Below are 20,640 nucleotides of genomic sequence, written 5' to 3'. Positions count from 1 at the left end.
TGGGTCATGTGGTAATTCTATGTTTAACTTTTTGTTTCCCACAGTGGCTGCGCCATTTTACGCTCCCATTCACAATATATCTACAAAGTCTCTAGGACTTCTTAACTTGGACCGGGAAAGACTGGCTCTGAATCTCTTCCTGGTGAGTCTGGGGCTACTTGTCTGGAATAAAGAAAATGACACCCACAGAAGGGAAAAGGCAAAAGATGGGAAGAATGCAAGTAATCCCTGAAGCTCCCCTCCATCCTCATGGTGACGCAAGTCTTGCCTAAGCTGGGCACTTGGGTTTCTGTGCCCCCAAGCGTCCTGACTGATACTCTCTTCTCAGTGCTGAGCTCAGAATCTTGATGGCTCAAGCTGTGTTTGAGGGTACTCCAGACGCAGCCCTCTATGTCGGGAGCCACCTGGATCCTGCAGCCGAACCGCTCAACCAAAAGCTCCCTCTGCTGCTCCCCAGGTCCTTAGGCAAAAGCCCAGACAGACCCTAAGGAAAATGTGATGCTGGCTGGTCCTCTAATGAGAGAGTCAGCCAAGGAGGCTGGTGGTAAGCACGGGCGAGAGGTGGGTTAGAGGGGAGAATAGGGCAGAGGTTCTCCTGAGGACACTGTGGAGCTGGGAAAATGGAAGGGAGGCTGGAGGCCAGACTGGGGGCGGGGGGTAGGGGTGCCGGGTCTGGGTGGTAGGAGGAGGAAAAGGTGGAAAGAAAAACCCAGCAGAATTGCCAATGTTAAATGGCCTTTCACAGGGTAATGGAGACAGCACTTCTGTGGCCAAACATAAAGGCAATGTTTCTTCAGGTTCTAAGAGGAAATAACTCCAATTTTGTTTCCTGGGTAGGCAAAAGGGATGGAAAATGATGGGGAAAGGTGGTTTCAGAGGTAGAGTCCAGGCCCTTCTTACCCCTTCATTCTTCAGAATCTCAAATCTGTGATCTGGGCCCATGGGAACAGACCCAGCTGGTTGTTTTTCTAAACAGGATCTGGGGAGCACACACTGGCCCCAGGATGAGGGCCCCAGGGGTGGAGGTAGGGAAGTCCTAATCGTGGACAATGGGAGAAAGTTCTGGATGGCCAGAGCAGTGTATTATTTAGGGAATGAGGGCAGGCCACAGGTGCCGTCTCAGGTATACTGTTGTTAAGATAGGAAAACGACTTTGTAATCGTTTTCTATAGAGAAAGTGGAAAGGTAATCCACTCTTTCCTCTTGCATGTTTTTTTAAATTAATTAATTAATTAATTAATTTATTTTTGGCTGTGTTGGGTCTTCATTGCTGCGCACGGGCTTTCTCTAGTTGCGGTGAGCGGGGGCTACTCTTCGTTGCAGTGCGTGGGCTTCTCATCGCAGTGGCTTCTCTTGTTGCGGAGCATGGGCTCTAGGCGCGGGGGCTTCAGTAGTTGTGGCTTGCGGGCTCTAGAGCACAGGCTCAGTAGTTGTGGCACACGGGCTTAGTTGCTCCGTGGCATGTGGGATCTTCCTGGACCAGGGCTTGAACCTGTGTCCCCTGCATTGGCAGGTGTATTCTTAACCACTGAGCCACCAGCGAAGTCCCTCTTGCATGGTTAATTGCATTTTTCTTTTTAGTTTCTGATAGTTGGAATGCATAAAACATGGGACTTCACACAGGGATGTACTCACCGTTTGTGGTACTGCTCCAGGTTTGTGGAGTACAGACACAGGTCTTCTGACAAATTCTATTCCACATGTGTATTAGTTCACGAGGGCTGCCATAACAAAGTAACACAAACTGGGTGGCTTAAACACCAGAAATGTATTGTATTATTGTCTCCCATTTCTGGAGGCTAGAAGTCTGAAATCAAGGTGTCCACAGGGTTGTTCCTTCTGAGGGCTGTGAAGGAGAATCTGCCCAGGTCTCTCTCCTGGCTCCTGGTGCGCTGCTGACCATCTTCTGTGTTCCTTGGCTTGTAGATGCTGTACCCCAATCTCTGCCTCCATCTTTACCTGGGGTCTTCCCTGTGTTTTTGTCTCTGTATCCAACGTCCCCTTTGTATAAGGACACTGGTCATATTGGGGTAGGTCCCATCCTATTGACGTAATTTTAACTTGAGAACCCCTATAACCCGTTTTTCCAAATTAGGTCACATTCTGAGGTACTGGGGATTAGGGCTTCAACATATCTTTTTGGAGGGACACAATTCAACCCACTGACAACATGATACTCATTAAAAGGAAGTAAAAGGTTACGGTGCATTTCTAATTGTATGAACTGTTTTATAGAGAATATTGCTGACAGGAAATAATTTCCATTTTTGTCTAAGTATCTCTGAGCACCTAATCCTCTACTTACAATTGGACAGGCCTGATAATTGGAAGAATTTTCCACAGCCTAGTTTCTGGCTCCTTAGATTTCAAACTTCACTTATTCAGACACATAGTTCTGTTGCCAGTTATTGAGGGACACGTTCGCATCACTGTGTGAGCTCTGAGCCTGCACCTTTGGACAGGTGAATTGGCTCAGTGGACAGAAAGGGGGTCCCGACGGCATTTACATACAAAGACAGCTGACTTAACTATACATGGAACCTACACAGACACCAGATGCAGACTAAATGTTTTCCCAATTCATCTTCCCCTTAGCCAGACCCCAAGATGCCACAGCCATTCTAAAGCCATCTGACAGGAGGAAAATATGACAGTGAGGAAGGAGGTCAGAGTGGCGTCAGTGATCTCAACCCATTGCAGTTAAAATGACTTGTGCAAACGTTATAGAAGCATATGACCATGTGAACACATTGCTAGGGCCCCTCCTGGGGCTTAGGGAAAGGCCCGTGCCAGCAAGGGATCCTGGAGCTTACGCTGTACTAGTTTTATGGTCAGTCTGCCTCAGAATGGGCACCACTCTCCATCTTAAAAAATCCCACAAACATTCATTTGAGAAAAACTTATTCATCTACTATATGCCAGACCCTGTGCTAGACACAGATGAGGCGGAGACAGATAAATCAAGCTGAGTGCAAATCCAACTTCTAGACATCACAGCCTCCCTGAGGGACCCAGCCCTGGAGAGACTGGGTTTTCCCAGGCGTGAGTCATCGGATAAAGTAGAAAAACTAGCCACAGCTTAGGCTGGAAAGTGGGGCCCTTCTCTTTGAAAAATGTAGTGAAAACTCCTGGGAGAAGAAGCCTCCTCCCAGATTTTTCCTCCCAAGATAATCTTGTTGCTGGAGAGCCTTTAACAATCAGAGTTCCAGCTCAAAAGGAGAAGTTGTCCATTAAGCCAGGAGCATGGGAGTCAAATCCCCCAAGTCAGATCTCAGAGCCATGCTCCTCCCAGGAAACTGTCACCTGCCTGGAGCTCTGAACCCAGGCGACCAGAGCCTCAGCCTCTGCATCCAACCTCTGGCCTGGGCCCAGAACCTTCCTGCTTTGACCTGGGATGAGCAGAAACTCATGACTCCCTAAACCAGTCCTGCTGGTAACTGACAAGTCCCAGCTGCCTGCCTCAGCTCCTGCCCAGCTTCACTCAGGGTCTTCGTCCTCTAAATCGTCTGAAGGGCACATACTTTGGGGCATCCTCCTCCCCGAGCCTCAGTCTCTTCATATGTGAAGTGAGATGACAATAGGCTATTAACTCCCAGAGAGACTGGTATTATCCTCTCCACCACTGTAGCCTCAGGCCAGCTGAGTGGATGGCAATAAGTGTTTGTTGAGTGAATGAATGGGATAAAGAGATCCTTGACTTCTGTGTGGAGGAGCAATAGTTGGTACTTGTTCAGGTGCAAGTGACAGACATCAATGCAAACTGGCATGAGGAAGACCGTATTGGTTCACGTCACTCACAGCCAGGGGGGTTCTAGCTTCGGGATTCGCATGCTCAGATGCTGTTATTATGGGTCCATCTGCTTCTGCCTCTGCATTTTGCTTTCCTCTCTGTCAGGGTTAGCCCCAGGCAGGTCCAGGCTTATATTTCAGCAGAAAAGAGAATATCTCGTTCTCAAAAATTCACACAGGGCTTCCCTGGTGGCGCAGTGGTTGGGAGTCCGCCTGCCGATGCAGGGGACACGGGTTCGTGCCCCGGTCCGGGAAGATCCCACATGCCTCGGAGAGGCTGGGCCCGTGAGCCATGGCCGCTGAGCCTGCACGTCTGGAGCCTGTGCTCTGCAACGGGAGAGGCCACAACAGTGAGAGGCCCACGTACCGCAAAAAAAAAAAAAAAAAAAAAAAAAACATAAAAATTCACCCCAAAATCTCAGACTCGAGTCTCATTGGACAGACTTGGACCCCTTGTCCATCCCTGAACTAATCACTGTGGCAGAGGGACATCTGATGCTCCGATTGTCCAAGCCTGTCCCTGGATTGACACCAGTGGAGAGGAGTAATTCTGCAAAGGAAAATCTGGGTTCTGTCTCCAGGAGAGGGGAAGTGGCTGCAAGGCAGACAGCAGGTGCCCACCACAGCACTCAGCTGATGTCTGAACATTTAGGCAACTCTTCCCCTCTCTGAGCTCAGTCTTTTCGTGTGTCACTGATGATAACACTGACAAAAGCCCTGCCCTTCTTCATATCCTAGAGCTTTTGTGGGGACCAAAGGAGACCCCACAAAAATGATAATAGCTAACATTTATTGAAGCACCACTAGGTATCTGGCCCTGTGCTAAGTAAACCTTTTACACTTTTATTTTATTTTTTATAAATTTATTTTATTTATTTATTTTTGGCTGCGTTGGGTCTTCGTGGCTGTGCTCGGGCTTTCTCTAGTTGCGGCGAGCGGGGGCTACTCTTCACTGCGGTGTGTGGGCTTCTCATTGTGGTAGCTTCTCTTGTTGTGGAGCATGGGCTCTAGGCACGTAGGCCTCAGTAGTTGTGGCGTGCAGGCTTCAGTAGTTGTGGCGCACGGGCTTAGTTATTCCACAGCACGTGGGATCTGCCTGGACCAGGGACTGAACCCCTGTCCCTGCATTAGCAGGCGGATTCCTAACCACTGCGCCACCAGGGAAGTCCCTACACACTTATTTTAATATTTACAGCAATCTATTTTACTGATGAGAAGCCAGTTGAGAGCATTTCCAGGGCTTGTACACTGTCACACAGCTAGCAAAGGTGGAGCTGGGGTTTAAAGAAGTACCCTCAAGCGTGAAGCTATATATAAACTGTTAATAATTTTACAAGCATAACGGATTATTAGTAATGGTCTGTACTGTTAATAATAGTAATTTTTAAAAACCTTGAAAGGGAAATTCAAATAAATTCAGACAAATATTTGTTTAGTACCCACTATGGGCTGATCGCTCACCAGGGGCTCAGAAGGAGACATAAATAACTGTGAAACAGGCAGACTGTGATCTAATAAAGCCATAAACACGCCCCAGGGGAGTGTGGCGAGCAAGAGATTGACTCCACGTGGGGAGGGGAGGGGTGAGGGAGTATGGAAAGGTTTCTTAGAAGAGGTAGGATTTGGGCTGAGCTTTAAAGATGAAAGGATTTCAATAAAGGGAGGAAAGAGAAAGTCAACTTTATAAGAGACCTGAAAGGATCTGAAGACCCGGAACAGAGTTCCTGGATATGAGTTAAGCATTTCTTTGCAAAATAACTTTCACACCAGCAGGAGCTTCAAAAAGTGATCGACTAAGTGGAGGGCCACGGTTGCCATGGGAACAGAGGCAAGCTTCATCCCTGTCATTAGTGAGCATCCCTGCCTTTGAGCTGCCTAGCCAAGGCCAGGAGGCAGCGGGGGCTGCATTGTGCTGCCCCTGAGAAGAAAAAGCCCAGCAAGATTGCTGCCCTGAGAGGCTGACTCTTGTTTCACATGGAAGCAGAGCTGACAGGTGACATCTGGGTCTGAGAAGATAGACAGCCAGGAGAAGCCTCTGCCATGAAGGGCTTTGGGACATCGTGAAGCTGCTGGAGCCAGCAGTGGGGCCTCAGGGACAGGGGTTTGAGGGCAGGGAACAGGCCTGAGAGCAGGTCTCCAAGGTGGCTCCCATCCCCCTCGGGGCCTGAGGGGTGAAGCCCTTCAGGAGGCAGTTCCACCTGGGATATTGATGTGAGGGAGCCTCCCAGGGTATGTATCCGTGATATTTCCAGGCCCATTCAGACCTCTCAGGGTCCCTGGGACTGCCAGCTCATTCCAAGTACATTGGGAGAGTTGACATTTAACCACTCAAGTGCAGAGGGAAAAATGGAAGTGAAGACACTATTGGCGGGCCTGGTGTCTCTAACGGGAGGGAGAATGGTATGGTATTTAATACAGCAGGTGTTAGATTTTAGACCTAGGCTCAAATCCTGGCACTGACACATCCCAGCTGTGTGACCCTGGGCAAATTACTTACTCTTTTTTTTTTTTTTTGGCCATGCCACAGGGCATGCAGGATCTTGGTTCCCTGACCAGGGATCGAACCTGCACCCCCTGCAGTGGAAGTGTGGAGTCTTGACCACTGGACCACCAGGGAAGTCCTGCAAATTACTTACTCCTTCTTTGCTTCTCAGTTCCTCCATCTGTAAGATGATGATAATAATTTACCTACATCATAGGACTACATGAGAATTGTGAGATAATGGATATAAAGTGTCATGCGTGGTACCAGGCACATAGTAGATATTCAATAAATGCAAGCTATTATTATTATTACTTCTGAATTTCAATTTGGTATTGATTCAGGGTTGGTTTTGTTCCCCCAGGCAGGGTCTCCTTATAAATTTGTGCTAAAAGCCAGTTTCTCCAAGTAGTATAATAGACGATGACCATGACAACCGTAATATAGTGATGGGACTTATTTATCTTCCATGTATCCAGTGACTATTATGAAGGAGGAAATCAAAGTTCTACCCCTAAGTGCCAGGCCAAGGGGCTGGATTTTTTACTGCAGACAGTTGGTAGCCATTGAAAATTTTGGAGGAAAGGAAGGACTTGATCAGGAGAATGTGGATTTTTGTCCCTGAATGTAGATTTTGTACACTTGTAGGAATAGACTCTAAATATAATGACAATAGAATCTAAGTATAATGACAATATCTAAGTATAGTAACAATAATAACAATAGCTATCTGTTCTCAAGAGCTTATTATGCACCAGGCACTGTGCTAAGAGTTTCACTTGCCTTGTCTGCTGTGATCCTGACAACAACCTTATGAGGTGGGTACTATTATTATCTCCATTTTACAAGTAAGAAAACTGGGGTACCAAGAGGTTAACTCAGATAACTAAGTCACACAGCTAGCAAATGGCAGAGCTGGGCTGGAACACAGGCAATCTGGTTCCGACGTCTCACATTTAACCCGAACACTCTTGCCATCTCTGAACCTGCAAGGAACTTGGAGCCCTGGGGTGGGCGGGGGTGGGGTGGGGGTGGGTGGCAGTGCTGGTGCGCAGCCTGCCATTCTCTCTTTTAGGAGCCCCTCCATTTATCTGGATCTCAGTGGCCCCCACTCTCCATCTGATTCTCTGAGATTTCACCTCTTTCTTTGAAAGTCCCATCTGATGTGTGTGTGTGTGTGTGTGTGTGTGCGCGCGCACATATCTGCATGTGTGTGTATGTGTGAGAAAGAGAGAAACTTCAGCTGACCAGTGAGGACAGAAGCCTCTGGACATCAAAGTGGGCAGAGCCTCAGGTAGATGGATGGATGGGCTGGAGGCAAGCCTGGGACACGTTAGGCTAATTCTGCCCAAGGCTGGCAGAGGCCACAGCGGGAACTTCTGAGAAGGCGGAGAACAAGTCCTTTCATATGGCCTCCCTCTAGCGAGCTGGCCTTGAGGTGGGGCCGGGGTCGGGTGGGTGGAGGGTGGATGGTGTGCGGAGAGGGGAGGCTGCAGTCAGGCTGGGCAAACAGATTGGGCAGTGGCTGTGAGCACAGAGCGCCCATTGTGTATCCAGAGCTCTGCTTTCAATAATCTACTCGGAAGAATGTTTCATTGAGCGCCAGAGAAAGGAGCCATTGAAATGCCCAGGGCCAGAGCCCAGTGAAGGGTTAAAGGCAAGGGGCTTTGGGTGCCTGGGCTCTTGCCACTCCAGGCTCAGATGTCTGATATGGGATTCTGACAGACAAGGGGCACTCAGCGAGACCACCAAGAGGGCCTGGAAGCAAGGGTCAGGGGAATGTGTGTCTCCCCTGGAAATGCTAAAGGGGCTGCCCCAGCATCAAGGAGGAAAGCACTTTTCCTCCCAGAACCATTTTGCCCAAATACAGCGATATCCAGCAAGAACCGGGCCTCAGCCTGCCCACTGGGGAGAATGGCTCACCTCGGCAGGCCAGTCTCTACCTGGACTTCTTACATGCACCCTTAACTGGGACCCTGGCAATACATTCTCCATAGGGCAGCCATCCTGGCTTTCTTAAACACTTCTGACCTTACCATTAATCATTAATTAATTATAATGAATGATGCACTAGTCAAGAGCGTGGGGGTTAAGGCGAGAACCAGGGGTTACTAGACGAGGTGAACAAGGGCACCTGTGGAATATTCTCTTGTGGGAGGTCTTTGCTCTTCCATAGGAGGATACAGCCCACCTGTGAGAAAGGGAATTTCTGTGCTCCCACTTGGCATGCTGCTTTCCCAAGTGCCACTTACCCTTTCAAGCTACAGAGGCTTACGGGGCTTGAAGTTCAGGGAACATAATGCTGGCATCTGAGGGCAGTGAGGAGGAGGTAGGAGGTGGATGAGCTAGACCTGTCCCTGGGGAGCATGCTCTATGGTTGCTGAGCCTGACCTCCAGCATCACAGCTGTGCAGGATCCTCCTCGCCACCCCAGAAGCACTGCAGAAGGTACTGCCTCCTGAGCCTGCAAATTCTGGGAGGATGTTCTACAATGGAAGCTGAGCTTACACCATGAACTTGTCATAGTAACCATTTTGGATAGAAAAAATAGTTGATGCCTTCCCCAGTTTTCTTCAAAAGAGGATCCCGAACAGGATTTAAACTCTGGAGGGCGACCCGTCACTCATTTCTATGCTGGGTTGTGATCTGGTGATGCCCTTGGTTCTGTTCGGGTAGATATGGCTCTTTGCTTCTGCATCAAATGGCCCCAAACTCCCAGGCTTTGGGAACTCATCAGTCTGATTTTATGTTTATTCTTTTGTTTCTCCCTAATGTTTTCACTATGAAACTGTATTACTATAAAACAGGCAGGTGCCTCATGCCACCTTCTTATGTATTCCCTCTGAGCTGCTTCCAATATTCTTGGGCTGGCAAATGAAATCATTAGGCTTATAAGAATTGTATATGAAGTAAGAGTCAGTAGGCTTGGAGTGAGGAAGGCCTGAGGAGCTCTACTCTAGGTTAAGGGATTGAACTCTGTGACATTTTTGTCTGTCCAGAGGCCTATGTTTTCTTGTAGCTCCTTGATTTGGTCCAGCATAGACAAATTGACTTCCAGAGGACGACAACATGCATGATCTGTACATAAGATCTTTGCCAACGTCAATTAAGTCAGAAGGAAATAATAACTGTACTAAGATAATTTTACTTCAAAGACGGCCAAACATAACTTACACAGCTGCACACCTACACACCTACACAAGTACACACACACCTACGCACACACAGCCCCCTACACAAATACACACACACATACCACGCACAGCAATGAAAGACAAAGGCACAAAAAAGACTCCCCTGCGTTTCACTTTTATATCTCTGTGTCCTAAAAAAATTGTCTGGGAATAAATAATTAGAATCATAACGTTTTCAAGTTGGAAAGAACTTTCAAAGTCCTTTAGCTTTGCTCCCCATTTTAGTTCAGGAATCTCTCCTATTACCTCCGGGACAGACGGGCACTTTTTCCCCTTCTTGCATAGTTCCAGTAATGAGGAACTCAGTGCTTTTTGAAGCCTGATTTCATCAATGGAAATCTCCAACAGCAAGTAACAACACCAACCCCTGCCACATCTGATCTGCATTTCGTGTGCATGTGTTAAGCTTCTAGTAGGGTTTTCATGTAGGTGTCCTTTGGGGGTTATGGCGTATGTGTGCACCTATGGGAATGGGGGGGTGGAACTTCCCTGTGGATGTTCCTGCTGTCAATCATCTTGGAATCATCTTGGATCCTGAGATAGAAACTGCAAAGGCTGGTTTAGCTGGAGAAGGGACTTCTCTTTCTCTGAGCCTTACTTCTTGGGTCTGAACTGAAGACATCTTGGAGTTCTTGCGATCTACCTGGATGGGGTAGGGCTGATGGACATTGTCCCAGGGAAGAGGACAGGTAGGCACACGGTAGAGAACACAAAGGGAAGATGAGCGAGCCACATTCTGAAAGTGGCATGACCTGGATTCACATTACTCTGTGTGTTTATTTCCCGCTTTGTCATCCCTAAGCCTTTGGAAATGTCTGGCTTCAATGTTGCACCCTGGCCCAGTTGTGTAATGGCATTAAAGGAAGAGTTGAGGGTCAGAGTTTATTTCCCTAGAACATTAGAGGCGGGGGGGGGGGCGGGGAATGGAGCTCTCAGAAGCCACTGTGGGTTTCAGTGATTACTGAGGGACTCTTCAAAGAAATGTGAATATTGGGGAACAAGAGTCCACCCACTCTTCTCCACATGGTGATTCACCCATCACTGCCATCCTTTTATTAAGCAAGCTGCCAGGTTTCCTACACAAGTAATCCCTTAAATTGGCCTGAAATCTGTTTCCCACTAACTTTCACCCACAGGACTCAGTCTTTTCTCTCAGAAGCACAGAGAACAATCATCATAACCACTGACATTCATCAAGTGCTTACTATGTGCTGGGCACTTACTGAGCACTGTGTTGTGTCTCATTTATATTATCACCCCATTTTACAGATGAAGAAATTGAGGCTGAGGGAGGCAAAATAATTTGGCCAAGGCCTGACCTCAAATAAGTGCCAGGATTTGAACTCAAGCAGTCTGATGTCAGAGCCCACGGTCTTGAACTCTCAGAAAGTCTGCTTGTCTTGTCCCTGTGGCAGCTCCACAGAGATCTACAGCCCGTGGGCTGGCCTTCCTGGACCTATTTCTTCAAGTCTGAATCCCCACCCCAACCCCCTCGCTGTTTCTCCTTGTGCCATTTCTCAGGAGGAACTTGGTCAGTTCCTCCTGACCAAGGTCTGGGACAGACAATGCGAAGAATACAAAACCCAAGTCCATCTGACCTCCTGTGACCTGTCCCACTTTGACACCCTGGACAGCCTCAGGCTGAAGCCTCCGGAAGCACCATTTTAGCTGCATTCCCCGCAGGAGGCTGTATTTTTCCTGTCCATCTTCAACATTTCTTCTGCCGGAACAACAGGCTCAGTTTTCCCTTCTGATAAATCTGGTCATCCTAAATCTGGGGCTTTGAGCAAACAGGAGTGGCCAGCCCCACGCAGCCCTCATTTCGAAATGCAGATTCACTTGGGCTGCTATTTTGGAGGTCTGGTTTCTTTCCCCACACACAGTGGTTTTAAAGAAAAGGGAAGGGAACACGGCAGAATATTGGCAGGGGAAAGATGCTGGGAGAGAAGACCCACCTGGGCAGTCTTTGTGTTTCAAAGTTCCCAAAACACGGGCTCTTGGAGAAGCTCTGTGAAAAAGAGGGTCCTCAGTCACATAAAATTGGGAAATACAGTTTTAGCAACCCCTACTTTTGGAGATGAGCATATTAAAGATTGAAGTTCCGGGAGTAAAAAGCCTAACTAGTTTTGTTTAATTCAGTTTTCCCACTAAAAAAATACAGCCTCGTTAAAAATCTGGAAAACAATGATGCAGAGTGGAAGTTGCAAACAGGCGCCCGATGGCCTAAAATATTCCACATATAGGTTTGATTTGGCCTATACAGGGCTTCAATTTACTTTAAATTAGTTACTAGCTCTTAACAATTGGAATATTTCTCATAATAATCTGTATTTGGGTGTTCTCGGGAAAATCAGAAGATCTGGAAACACGGGTCCACATTCTTTCATGAAAACAGTCAGCTGGACACGAGGCTGAGGTCTTTTGCTCCATGCAGTCCCTGCCTTCCTCGGCCAACACGGTGGCCCCTCTGCTTTACTCATTTGTGATACTTGCCTGGCCCAGGAGTTCCCCAACCTTGCTTTCCCTGCTGTGGAGATTTCCCTGGGTGGGTGTTGGCCTGGGCGACCTCTGAGGCCCATTCATCTATCCATCCCTGCAATACGTACTGATCGAGCTTCTGGAGCCTGTGGAGAACAAGATGTATACAACAGCTTCTGTCCTCGGGATTCTAGGGCTGCCAGTCTAAGATTCAAGCTGTCAATTGAAGAACGAGGAGGGGGAGGGGTTGGGGAGAGAGGTAAGCCCCCGGCAAGGCCAGAACCTACTTCTGGTGCTTGCCAAAGTCGGTGCTTGCCAAGTCGTCCCTACTCTCCATTGCTGTCTCTACTGCCACTCAGCCAGCCGCTGTTAGCCCCAAGAGGGAAGAAGCCACCAACTTGCTCGTGATTTAGACGAGTTCCCGGCCATCTCAGGGCCTCAGTTTCACCAGCTGTAGAATGACCGGCTTGGCATAGAAAATTATGCGCCTCCCTTCCAGGACTGGCACTCAGAGAAGCTAAGACTCCACGATCGAGGAATGTCCGACCGGGCCATTCCAGAGCTGTTCCATCGAATTCCGCGCAGCCCCCTCCCTCCTCTCCCCAGTCTGGGCCAGGGCGGAGGCTGGAGCCAGAGGGCCCAGCCGACCCGGGCTTCCCGCCCAGGGGCGGGGCCTCCGCTGGACGCCCCGCCCCTCTACCTGGGGCTCGGCCCCGGCAGATGTTACAACTTTTTCGCATTCTCTCCCGCGGTGTCCCCCACAGACCCGCCCAGCCCGTGCTTCCTCCCCCTTCCCCGCTGGGGTCCTGCCCACCACCCTACGGAGCCGACAGTTCTCCGGTCTCCGGGCGGGGCGAGAGGCTGGGCCAGGGGCTGGAGGGTCGGGAGGAGGAGAAAGGGAAAGCAGAGGCGAGAGAAATTAGGAGACGGGAGAAATCGAGGGCTAGAAGGAAGAGGGGAGTCAGAGGATGGTGGAGAGCACTTTTTGGAAGCCGCCACACCAAGTCTCAGGCTGGCCTGGCTGAACTGGGGGAGAGGGAGCACGGGCGGCGCAGAGCTGGCGCTCAGGCAGCGGGAGGCAGCTCGGCGCGGGCCTGACCTCCCCAGAGCGCCCCGCTGCGGCCGCGCAGGTCCGGCCTCATAGTCCAGACAGTCGCGGACTGGCCGCTGGGCCTCCCCTGGGGACGCTGAGCGCTCTCGCGGTGTCCGGGCGGGCTGGCCGGAGGGCGTGCGGGCCGTGCGCCCTGGGCGCGCGAGGCGGTGAGGCCCTGGGAGCCCTGCGCGCCGGGACGCACGGGCCGGCATGGCGATGCACGCCCTCACCGGCTTCTCTCTGGTCAGCCTGCTCAGCTTCGGCTACCTGTCCTGGGACTGGGCCAAGCCGAGCCTAGTGGCTGACGCGCCCGCGGAGGCCGGCGATCAGCCCTCGGCCGCTCCACGCCAGCCTCCCCACATCATCTTCATCCTCACCGACGACCAGGGCTACCACGACGTGGGCTACCATGGCTCAGATATCGAAACCCCTACGTTGGACCGGCTGGCAGCCGAGGGTGTCAAGTTGGAGAATTATTATATCCAGCCCATCTGCACGCCTTCGCGGAGCCAACTTCTCACGGGCAGGTAGGCATGGCCCAAGCCACTGATGCTGGTGGTTCAAGCCCCAAATAAACCCAACTGTAGGTTTCACTTGTACGACATTACCCCCACCGGGAAGCTCGGGCTCACAGCCAGTTCTGACCCCAATTGGCTGTGATCATTTGTAAGTCCTTTGCCCTTCATGGGCCTCAGTTTCCCTACTGTACGCTGAATGGGTTGGATCATCTTTGGGGTCTTCTCCCCCTGATGTTCTAGGACATTCAAACTCCACGCCATGTGAAGGAGACATCTGGTCATCTCTTTGTTAGAGGGACATGGCAGCCTCTGACACTTAGCATTGAGTACTTCTTCAATTTACACACCCTGAGACTCTGAGCAAATCACTTAACTCCTCCAAGCCTCAGTTTTCTTGTCCATAAAATGGGGTGAACAGTTTTAAATCTTGGAAAGGAGTGGTGAGGATGAAACCAGTTGCATATAGCCTGCTTGGCTATCAATAAATGGCAGCCTCTATGTCACTGGAGGGATTAGGGTCCCCAAATTGTTTGATGACAACATTGGGAGGAAGCCAAGGAGTTGATAGGTGGAGGAGAAAGACACACACAGGATGCAGTGACCTGTGTAGCCTTAGGCTAGTCACTTCATTTCTCAAAGCCTCTGTTTTTTCATCTGCAAAATCCTCCCAAGTTGGCTGGGGGCCCCAAGGAGACGTGCTGCTTTCTCCATAAGGAGTTGTCCACAGGCAAGGTGGTAGGATTACAGGATTAAAAGAGCAGGGAAACAGGAGGCGTGTGTGTGTGTGTGTGTGTGTGTGTGTGTGTGTGTGTGTGTGTGTGTAGAAGGCAAAACGCTGGCCACTTAGGAGAAAACCCTTTGGCACGGCTGAAGCTAATCCTTGGATGGGGCATGCTTTCTCCCAAGTTCTACCCAAAAGCCTCTAGTGTGATCTCAGACACCAGAGCCATAGTCTCCCTGTTTCCTGGATGGGAGACGCTGAGGCACAGAATCAGGGAGGGCCAAACTCGATGCCTGAGCCAAACTTCGGGGTCTGTAGGAGAGAGGACTGAGAGGCCAGGTGCTTTAGAGGGGCCCTGGAGCTGGGAGTCAAAAGGGATGCCTTTTCTTTCTTCCGTCTGCTGCTCAGCATTGAGCTCTAGGAACTGGGAAAGAGAACAGGAAAGAGGAAGGGACACCAGTGTAAGTGTTGAGGGTTGGAGGCTGATGGTAAAGACCAAGTGTTGACCAGCCTCCAGAAGAGGGAGGAGGAATCTGCATTCCTGAGAGCTGTGCACATGTTTGCATTTCTCTCCGAGAGATGACTTTTGGTTTAAGCAGGGGAATGAACAGCATGCAGGGCAGTGTTCCAGCCCCCCCAGCACTTCCCCACCCCCCCGGATCTGCAAAGTTAGCTGAGCGTGGCTGGGCAGCGTCTGCCCTCCGCCCCCTGCAGCTGGCCCCATCTGACTGATGCTGACTACTCTCATTAGTGTTTGTTAGTGCGTCCAGTTGTGTTTGGTAAAGCTGGAGAGACCGTTTCCTGCATTACTCACTTGTAGACAGGCTGTGGTGACTTAGCTGGCCCACTCACTTTATGAACCAATGTTCATGGCGCCCAGCCCCTATGAAGAGAGGCTCGCTGTGACTCAGGGGCCTAGGGTACTTCCTGTATCAAATCTAATCGTTCATTAGCTTGACTGAGGTCTGCAGAGGCCACGTCACTGAGAGATTTTGAGCATGAATCTCAGAGATCTGAGCTCAAGGCCCAGCTCCACTGCTTGCCAGCTGTCTGAACTTGGGCCCGTTGCTGCACTTTTGGGAGTCTCAGTTTTGTCACCTGTAGAATGGAGCTAATAGCAGTCTTCACTGTAGGTTTCTTATGCAAGGTAAGTGAAATAGTGTGTGCGGCATATAGTGTTAAAAATGGCAGTAGTGGGTCTTCCCTGGTGGCGCAGTGGTTAAGAATCCGCCTGCCGATGCAGGGGACACGGGTTCGAGCCGTGGTCCAGGAAGATTCCACAACTAAGCCCATGAGCCACAACTACTGAGCCCGTGTGCCACAACTACTGACGCCCTCCCACCTAGGGCCTGTGCTCCGCAACAAGAGAAGCCACTGCAACGAGAAGCCCACGCACCGCAACAAAGAGTAGCCCCCGCTCGCCATAACTAGAAAAAGCCCATGTGCAGCAAAGAAGACCCAACACAGCCATAAATAAATAAATAAATGGCAGTAGTCGCTAATGATAGCTAACAACCAAAACAGCTTTTTTTTTTGCGGTCACTTTTGGAGAGGGGCACAATTCAACTCACCCCAGCAGTGAAGCAACGGGGCCAACAGGATCCAACTTTTTTTTTTTTTTAATTTATTTTATTATTTTATTTTTTGGCTGCGTTGGCTCTTCGCTGCTGCGCGTGGGCTTTCTCTGGTTGCGGCGAGCGAGGGCTACGCTTCGTTGCAGTGCGCGGGCTTCTCACTGTGGTGGCTTCTCTTGTTGCGGAGCACAGGTTCTAGGCGCGGGGTCTTCGGTAGTTGTGGCGCGGGGGCTTCAGTAGCTGTGGCTCGTGGGCTCTAGAGCACAGGCTCAGTAGTTGTGGCGCACGGGCTTCGTTGCCCCGCGGCATGTGGAATCTTCCTGGACCAGAGCTCAAACCCATGTCCCCTGCGTTGGCAGGCGGATTCTTAACCACTGTGCCACCAGGGAAGCCCAGCAAAACAGCTTTAAAATAAGGAAACCAAAACAGAAAAACCCATCCCAGTGCCTGGCTTAAAGTTGTCAGGAATTTAGGTCTGGGCTTGACTTTGATGCCTGGGAGTGAGGAAAACGTGTGGGGTTCTAATACACGTGTGAAGTTCCAGGCTTCTTATTTAGTTTGGGACTTGTAAGACTTGAGTAAAGGCAAGACACCCTAAGCAGATCACATGGGTGCCTTGACCACAGAAGGAAAGGGATATGAATGAATAAACGAGGAATGCAGAGTCCTGCTAACCATTTGCTCCTGCCTCAGGGTGTTAGCCTGTGTGAGTGACCTGGATCTAGGGGCCACGTAAACTTGTGGGCAGACACATGAGAACTGGTCTCATAAAATTTGGGAACTAGAAGGTTTTTAGAGGTGTCCCATTCCAACCAACTAACTCCTACACATGACAAACTGAGGCCTCAGTGGGGGAAGAGAAGTGGCAGCCTAGTTTGCCAGAAGAGGGTCTGTGCTTGGACTCTGATTGGATTTATGTTCAAGTCCTGGCTCTGCTCCTGACCACTGAGTGACCTTGGGCAAGGTCTTTCCCCTCCTCTGGACCTTAGTTTCTTTTTAAGTTGAGGTGAATAAACTAGAAAATGACTTGGGTCCCTTCTGGCTCTAAAATCCTTTGAGGGCCATTCTTCATTCATTCATTTCGTAATTGAGTGTCCTTGAAACATCACCTGAATGCTAGGAATGCAAGGATGAGTAAGGGACAGTCTCATTAAATATCATCGGGCCCAAGAGCATGTACAGATGACTGAGTAGAATCCTACGGCCAAGTTGGACCAATGAAGATTTGTACTAAATGCTGTGGGAACCCAGAAGCAAAAGTGACTCATTCTTTGAGTGAGAAACTTTACAGTGAGGGTAGCATTTGGGCTGGGCGTTTAAGAGTGAATAGGAGTTTTCTTGGGAGTGTAAGACTTGCTCTAGGCCCCATAGCAAGTTAGTGGCTTAGAGTGTAGGGACTCTGAAACCTGGAGTCAGACTGCTGGGGATACAAATCCCAACTCCAGTTACTAATTGTGTGAATCACTGGACAAATGACTTAATTTACTGAGCCTCAGTTTTCTTATTTGGGAGACGGGAATAATAATAACGATAGGCACCCCCTAGGTTACGGTGAGGATTTAGTGAGATAATTCCTATAAAGGGCTTGGCACAATGCTGAGCATACAGCAAGTGCTTGGTGTCAGCTTTTATTATTGTTGTTGCTATGATTAGCCTGGGTTCAACTCTTAACTCCCCAACTTCCTAGCTGTGTGATACTGCACGGGTGGCTTAACCATTCTGAGCTTTTTCCTCCTCATCTGTAAGATGACAATGAGACCTGCTTCAGCTGATTTTGAGGATTCAATGAGATAATGCATTTGAAGTGCTTGGCACATTTGATAACACCTACTGGTTACTGTTACTTTGCTTACTGGTAGCGCTTGGGTCAGAGCCTACCTCAGGGTGAGTGTTGGGGGTTGGGTGGCCAGAGCAGTGGTTTCTGGCTCACTGGTGCCTTCTGTGTCCTCCCCTCTTCCCACCAGATACCAGATCCACACAGGACTGCAGCATTCCATCATCCGCCCTCGGCAGCCCAACTGCCTGCCCCTGGACCAGGTAACACTGCCCCAGAAGCTGCAGGAGCTGGGTTACTCTACCCACATGGTGGGCAAGTGGCACCTGGGCTTCTACCGGAAGGAGTGCCTGCCCACCCGCCGGGGCTTTGACACCTTTCTGGGCTCTCTCACAGGCAACGTGGACTACTACACCTATGACAACTGCGACGGCCCGGGGGTGTGCGGCTTTGACCTGCACGAGGGCGAGAGTGTGGCCTGGGGGCTCAGCGGCCAGTACTCCACTCTGCTCTATGCCCAGCGCGTCAGCCACATCCTAGCCAGCCACAGCCCCCGGCGGCCTCTCTTCCTCTATGTGGCCTTCCAGGCGGTCCACACACCCCTGCAGTCCCCTCGCGAGTACCTGTACCGCTACCGCACCATGGGCAACGTGGCCCGGCGGAAGTATGCGGCCATGGTGACCTGCATGGATGAGGCCGTGCGCAATATCACCTGGGCCCTCAAGCGCTATGGTTTCTACGACAACAGTGTCATCATCTTCTCCAGTGACAATGGTGGCCAGACCTTCTCGGGGGGCAGCAACTGGCCACTGCGAGGACGCAAGGGCACTTACTGGGAAGGGGGCGTGCGGGGCCTGGGCTTCGTCCACAGCCCCCTGCTCAAGCGAAAGCGATGGACAAGCCGGGCACTCGTGCACATCACTGACTGGTACCCGACCCTGGTGGGTCTGGCGGGTGGCACCGCCTCGGCAGCCGACGGGCTGGACGGCTATGATGCGTGGCCAGCCATCAGCGAGGGCCGGGCCTCGCCACGCACGGAGATCCTGCACAACATTGACCCGCTCTACAACCACGCCCGGCATGGCTCCCTGGAGGGTGGCTTCGGCATCTGGAACACTGCCGTGCAGGCCGCCATCCGTGTGGGCGAGTGGAAGCTGCTGACGGGAGACCCGGGCTACGGCGACTGGATCCCACCCCAGACGCTGGCTGCCTTCCCCGGCAGCTGGTGGAACCTGGAGCGGATGGCCAGCGCCCGCCAGGCTGTGTGGCTCTTCAACATCAGTGCTGACCCCTACGAACGGGAGGACCTCGCTGGCCAGCGGCCGGATGTGGTCCGAGCCCTGCTGGCCCGCTTGGCGGACTATAACCGCACAGCCATCCCCGTGCGCTACCCAGCTGAGAATCCCCGAGCCCATCCTGACTTTAATGGGGGTGCTTGGGGGCCCTGGGCCAGTGATGAGGAAGAAGATGAAGAAGAGGAGGAAAGCAGGGCTCGAAGCCTCTCCCGAGGGCACCGTAAGAAAAAATGCAAGATTTGCAAGCTGCGATCCTTTTTCCGTAAACTCAACACCAGACTGATGTCCCACCGGATCTGATGGGAGGAGGTGAGGTCCTTCCCCGCGCAAGCCTGGCCCTGGTCCTCACCAGCGAGGGGCCCCAGGTCACGTCCTCATCTGCAGGGAAATGGAGGGCGTCGAGCCCCTCATTTGAAGGGTGGGGAGCTCGGTTTAGGAGTCGGGAGAGAATCAACTAGACTGGGATCCCTGGGTCCCAGTCCCACCTCTCCGTTGACTTGCTCTGTGACCTCGAGTGACCTGCATGAGCTCTCTGGGCCTCAGTTTCCTCATCTGGAGAATGAGCTCTAAGAGCTTTGTCGCTCTGTGGTGTGGACCTGGTACCTGGGGCTGTGGTGGAGTTCCCATCAACTTTGTGACCTCCTAGCGCACTTAAGGCCTTGCTCTTGAACCCTGGACCTCTGTGGTACTTCTTGGGTGAGGGACCACCTGGAGGCAGCTCCAGGCCTGGACCTCAGCCGAGGCGTGGTGATGCGGCTGCTCTCTGAAGGGACCTGGGGGTGACCTTCCTGGATCTTCACGTGGCCGGGGCTAGTCCTGGGAACAGACTCGTGGTGGGAGCAGTGGTGGTGAGCTCGTCTTCCTGGGAAGGAAGGGGAGGACTGGGCATGGCTATTAGCTCCTGCAGGATCAAGCTATGAAAAGAGCCGTGCACCCACACTCAGGACATCTGGGTTCTACTCTGACCTTCGGCCCAGTCCTTTTCCCCTGGGCCTCGATTTCCCCACCTGCAATGGGAGTGCTAGCCCTGGCTCTGCCTACCTCACAGGCCTGTAGAGGACTGGCCGAGGTAATGGTTGTGGAGGAACCCGTGAACTTGATTAAAGCGCAGTAACACGGAAGCGAGGGCTGCAGTGCGGTTGCGAGCTCATGTGGGTGTGTGCACGTGCGTCCTGGGCCAGGCGTGAGCTCACTGTTGGTCCAGGGAATGGGAGAGGAGGTGGGCGCCCTGGGCAGGGGCAGAACGTATGGGACTTGGTCACAGAGCCACTGTGGGGCCTCAGCAAATCTCAGGTCCGCTCCGGGCCTCACTGTCCCTGTGTACAGTGGACAAGCTGAGAGCCCTCCCCCTAGGTGTTCTGGGCGCCCCTAGGTGTGTGAGTGTTGGGGGACACAGGCTGGGCGGTGGGGAGAAGAGGCACGGGGGTCTCGGGGCTCGCTGGCTGTGTAGCGGGCCTCTATCCGCACACTGCGTTCTGCATATCTCCCTTCAGCTTCCAGTCGGTGCAGCGTGTGTAGGCGAAAGCCCTGCTGTGAATTTTGAAAATAGTTATTTTTGTCTCTGGCAAAGGAGGCCTGTTAGGACTCGTCAGCATGTGGATGAGCGGGACGGGTGGGGTGGGTGCGGTGCAGTGAGGGGGCTTCGAGAATTGGTTACAGAGCTGCATCCCTCCTGCAGAGGTTGCTGAGCCCAGGAGGGAGGGGCCGGCCTGGGGCTGCGGGG

At 51.5% G+C, this 20,640-nt stretch overlaps 1 protein-coding gene across 2 annotated transcripts; it reads left to right on the top strand.

Annotated features, from left to right (window-relative positions):
- Window positions 1–514: 514 nt before the first annotated feature.
- On the top strand, window positions 515–20,038 carry ARSI (arylsulfatase family member I). Of its 2 annotated transcripts, XM_060146477.1 has the most exons (3): window positions 515–544; window positions 13,284–13,562; window positions 17,813–20,038. In XM_060146477.1, the coding sequence occupies exon 3, from the start codon at window positions 17,931–17,933 to the stop codon at window positions 19,215–19,217; it is 1,287 nt and encodes a 428-aa protein (XP_060002460.1). In that variant the 5' UTR covers window positions 515–544; window positions 13,284–13,562; window positions 17,813–17,930; the 3' UTR covers window positions 19,218–20,038. The 2 variants fall into 2 exon arrangements, with proteins under 2 accessions (XP_060002460.1, XP_060002459.1); XM_060146476.1 differs by lacking the exon at window positions 515–544 and having other exon boundaries at window positions 12,702–13,562.
- Window positions 20,039–20,640: the final 602 nt, after the last annotated feature.

The sequence above is a fragment of the Lagenorhynchus albirostris genome, chromosome 3 (genome assembly GCF_949774975.1).
Source record: "Lagenorhynchus albirostris chromosome 3, mLagAlb1.1, whole genome shotgun sequence".
In the NCBI taxonomy this organism is placed as follows: domain Eukaryota; kingdom Metazoa; phylum Chordata; class Mammalia; order Artiodactyla; family Delphinidae; genus Lagenorhynchus; species Lagenorhynchus albirostris.
The sequence above is the reverse complement of the archived record's forward strand: the minus strand, read 5'-3'. Positions and strand labels throughout refer to the sequence as shown.